Below are 3,454 nucleotides of genomic sequence, written 5' to 3'. Positions count from 1 at the left end.
CAAAACATTAATAGTGCTAATAACAAAGGCCATGTAATATTCTTAATATACAAAGAGCTCTTACAAACTAATAGGAAAAAAATAATAGAGAAATGTTGTGGTTGTTGTTATGTGCCGTCGAGTCAGCTCCGACTCATAGCGACCCCTCCTTGGGTTTCTGGGACAGTATCACTACGGAAGTAGATTGCCCATCCTTCCTTCCGAGGAGTGGCTGGTGGGTTTGAACCGCCGGCCTTCTGGTTAACAGTCAAGTGCCTTAGGCACTATGGTTATCAACAGAATTTACAAAGGAATAAATGCAAATGACTGATTAATAAGAGGTGGTTATACTCACTAGGACTCAGAAAAATGTTCATGAAATGAAATGAAGATAATTCTATACCATGTGTTACAAGGAGCTATGGTGGGGCAGTGCCTAAGGCATTTGATTGCTAACCAGAAAGTTGATGGTTCAAACCCACCAGCCCTCCATGGAAGGAAGATGAGGCAATCTACTTCCATAAAGATCCACTGCCTCGGAAAGCCAGTGGTGGTCTCTGTGAGTCACAATCGACTTGATGGCAGTAGGTTTGGTTTTTGGGTTGACCATGTATCATATATCAATAGGCAAAAATTAACATTGAGAACATTGATATGGAAGAGACTTGGACATGTTTAAAGCTGATAGGAAGGACAAGAAAAGCAGGAGAAATGGACCATATTGGAGTGAGTGATGTGAGGAGATGAGAGCCGGAGCAAAAGTGGATGAATTAGCATAAATTAGGAAAAGGGATGGCACTTCCCTTTTATTAGGAGTGAAGTCAGAAAAGGTAGATGTGTATGCAGATGAGTCCATAGATGTGGGGGGTAAAATAATGATGGAGCTGTTCTGATCTTTATTTTCTCTGTAATAGAGGCTGGGACATCTGTTTTAAATGCTGTCATATGGAAGGATGGTAATTCAGAAACATGAAAGGAGATGGCTTCTTCACTTAAGTTATTTGAGGGCAGGCATTTCATTTTGCCCCTTAAAGAACTCCATAAATATTGTTTTACTTTGCTGTGTTTAGTTCTGTTCCAGTTGAAGAGCAAGAAGAATTTAAGCAGCTTTCAGATGATATTCAGGAACTGCAGCAATTGCTTAATCAGGAGTTTCGTCAAAAAACAGTGAGTGTGTATTGTTAGACAGCTTAAAATTTAAAAAAAAAAAAAAAAAAAAAAAAGCCTTTACAGATGTGCAGGGCCATGTAGTATGGGTAAGAGCACATTACTTTTAATTAGTAAAGAAATGGGATATATTGCCACGCCCATTTGTATCCCTTACAATGGGTACATAGTTCTGTCAGCCACAGTGGTTTATTTGTGTTGCTGAAGTAATGTTCTGCCTCATTGGTACAATTTTTTAGCATTTTCTTATATTTAATCCTGCTGTTCCTAAACTGCACTGAGTTACCTTGACCCTGCAGCCAACCCTCAGGGTGCATCAGGGTATTTTTAAGTTTTCAAGGGAAACACTACAGTTCTCAGCATATATCAGCTAATGCTTGAACTACTAACTCAAGATAATTCAGTTTCAATAATAGATCATGCTATCTTCCTTTCAAAGACACTCTTTGTGAAACTGGGTTTCTGGGGTTCACTGTGTTATAAAAGCACATACTATGGGAAAATCATTATGGAACAGGAAATGAGAGGATCTGTGTCCAATTTGATTCTAAGACTTGAGTGTTTATGTAGTGCCCAATAGGTATAGACATCTAGTTAGGAAGTAGTTGTGGTTATTTAAAGGAGCTCTGTTGGTACAATTGGTAAGGCATTGGGCTACTAACTAGAAGGTCTGTGGTTCAAACCCACCAGCTGCTCTTGGGGGAGGAAAATGGGGCAGTCTACTTCCATAAAGATTTACAGCCTTGGAAACCCTATGGGGGTCACTATGGGTCGGAATCAACTCAATGGTAGTGGGTTTTGTGGTTGTTTAAGAATAAAATTAAAAATATTTTTTTGTAAGGGCTACTAGGATGTTAGGATATAAATACTAAATACAGTTCTTTGAACTTACTACTTAATAAAGGAACTGTGAAATATTTCTTTTGGCACTGTAAACAGGGAAGGTTTAAAAATCTCTGTTCTAATCCTTTGTCTTAATCCTTTCTTACCTTATTTTACAGACAGCATTGAGTGGATAAATCTATAAGGTTTTTGAATGATTACAAATAATTGTTTGCTTTTTTCCTTAGATAGTGCTACAAGAAGGAAATTCCCAAAAGAAATCAGATATTTCAGAGAAAACCAAGCGTTTGGTAAGCATCTTTTCATTTAACTAGCATTTAAGGTTTAGAATATTGTGTAGAGGAGTATTTTAACTGTGTGTGTTAGAGTCAAATGTTCCTCCCTTATTTTTTTCTCCAAAATGAAAAAACTTCTTTTTTTTCCAATTTAAATTTAATAAATAATTATCCTTTTTAAATGTATGGAAACACTGAAATATATGAAGAAAATAAAAAAATACTTGAAATATTATGACATAATCTGATATTTGATATTGTAGGTTGCATTTTTCTCTGCAAATATATATATGTATAATTTTACATAAATTATATTATACTCTTTACATGTTCTCAAACCTGCTCCTTTTTTCACATAATAGTATACTTCAGATAGCTATTGTGTCTATATGGATCCTCATGAATTTAATGGTAGCATATGATTGTGCCTTATATGTATGTACCACAATATAGATCCTTCAAATCCTGTATTAATGGACATTCACATTTCTTCTAAGTTTTTGCTATTGAACATAAGTATGTATATGTGTATGCTACAGACATATACCACATGTACCTAATATTTGTGTATCTTGCTGCTTTTCATCTTTGGATAAATTCCTAAGTGTAGGATTTCTGGTCAAAATAAATATACATTTAAAATTCACACATTGTCAAACTTACTTCTGGAAAGATACCAATTTATGTAATATGATGGTGTACCTTTTCCTTATAAAATTGAGTAGTTTTGGTTGCTTCTTTGCAGATTTTTGTTTGTTTCTATGGGGGGTTTTGTTTGTTTTAGTTTAATTTTTATCACTCTTACAGGGAAAAAACCCACAAATATTCATTCCTCTGTTTCTAGTGATTTTGAGACTTTCAATCAGTGGTTGCTGATACTTCTTATTTAGTAAACTACCTATTTGTGTACCTTGCTTACATAATTTTTAAGAAACTCCCTAAATTAGGGATATTAACTCTATTTTTCTTTCAAATTCATAATTTTTTCCTGTCAGAAGGTTTATATTTTTCTATAGTACAATTTATAGATATGGCCTTTATGGTTTGGAGGCCTTAATCCTATATGTAGGAAGGCCTGTCCTATTCTTGAGATTATTGTTATTTTTAATCCTATAGTTTCTCACTGTACTTTTTTGGTTGCCCTGTTATTACTTTTTTAATGTTGTTGTTGTTTGCCGTCGAGTCGGCCC

The 3,454-nt window shown here is 34.9% G+C and overlaps 1 protein-coding gene across 1 annotated transcript in view; it reads left to right on the top strand.

The window, feature by feature from the left end:
• NUF2 (NUF2 component of NDC80 kinetochore complex) overlaps window positions 1-3,454 on the top strand; it is a 100,923-nt gene that overhangs the window by 32,058 nt on the left and 65,411 nt on the right. The window contains exons 7-8 of the mRNA XM_007937795.2: window positions 1,050-1,146; window positions 2,217-2,279. Coding sequence (XP_007935986.1) covers window positions 1,050-1,146; window positions 2,217-2,279 — 160 coding nt within the window. The remainder of the gene's footprint in view (window positions 1-1,049; window positions 1,147-2,216; window positions 2,280-3,454) is intronic.

This window comes from Orycteropus afer, unplaced genomic scaffold (genome assembly GCF_000298275.1).
Source record: "Orycteropus afer afer isolate SDZICR_OR568_19922 unplaced genomic scaffold, OryAfe1.0 scaffold00044, whole genome shotgun sequence".
In the NCBI taxonomy this organism is placed as follows: domain Eukaryota; kingdom Metazoa; phylum Chordata; class Mammalia; order Tubulidentata; family Orycteropodidae; genus Orycteropus; species Orycteropus afer.
This window is presented reverse-complemented; position numbering and strand designations above follow the sequence as displayed.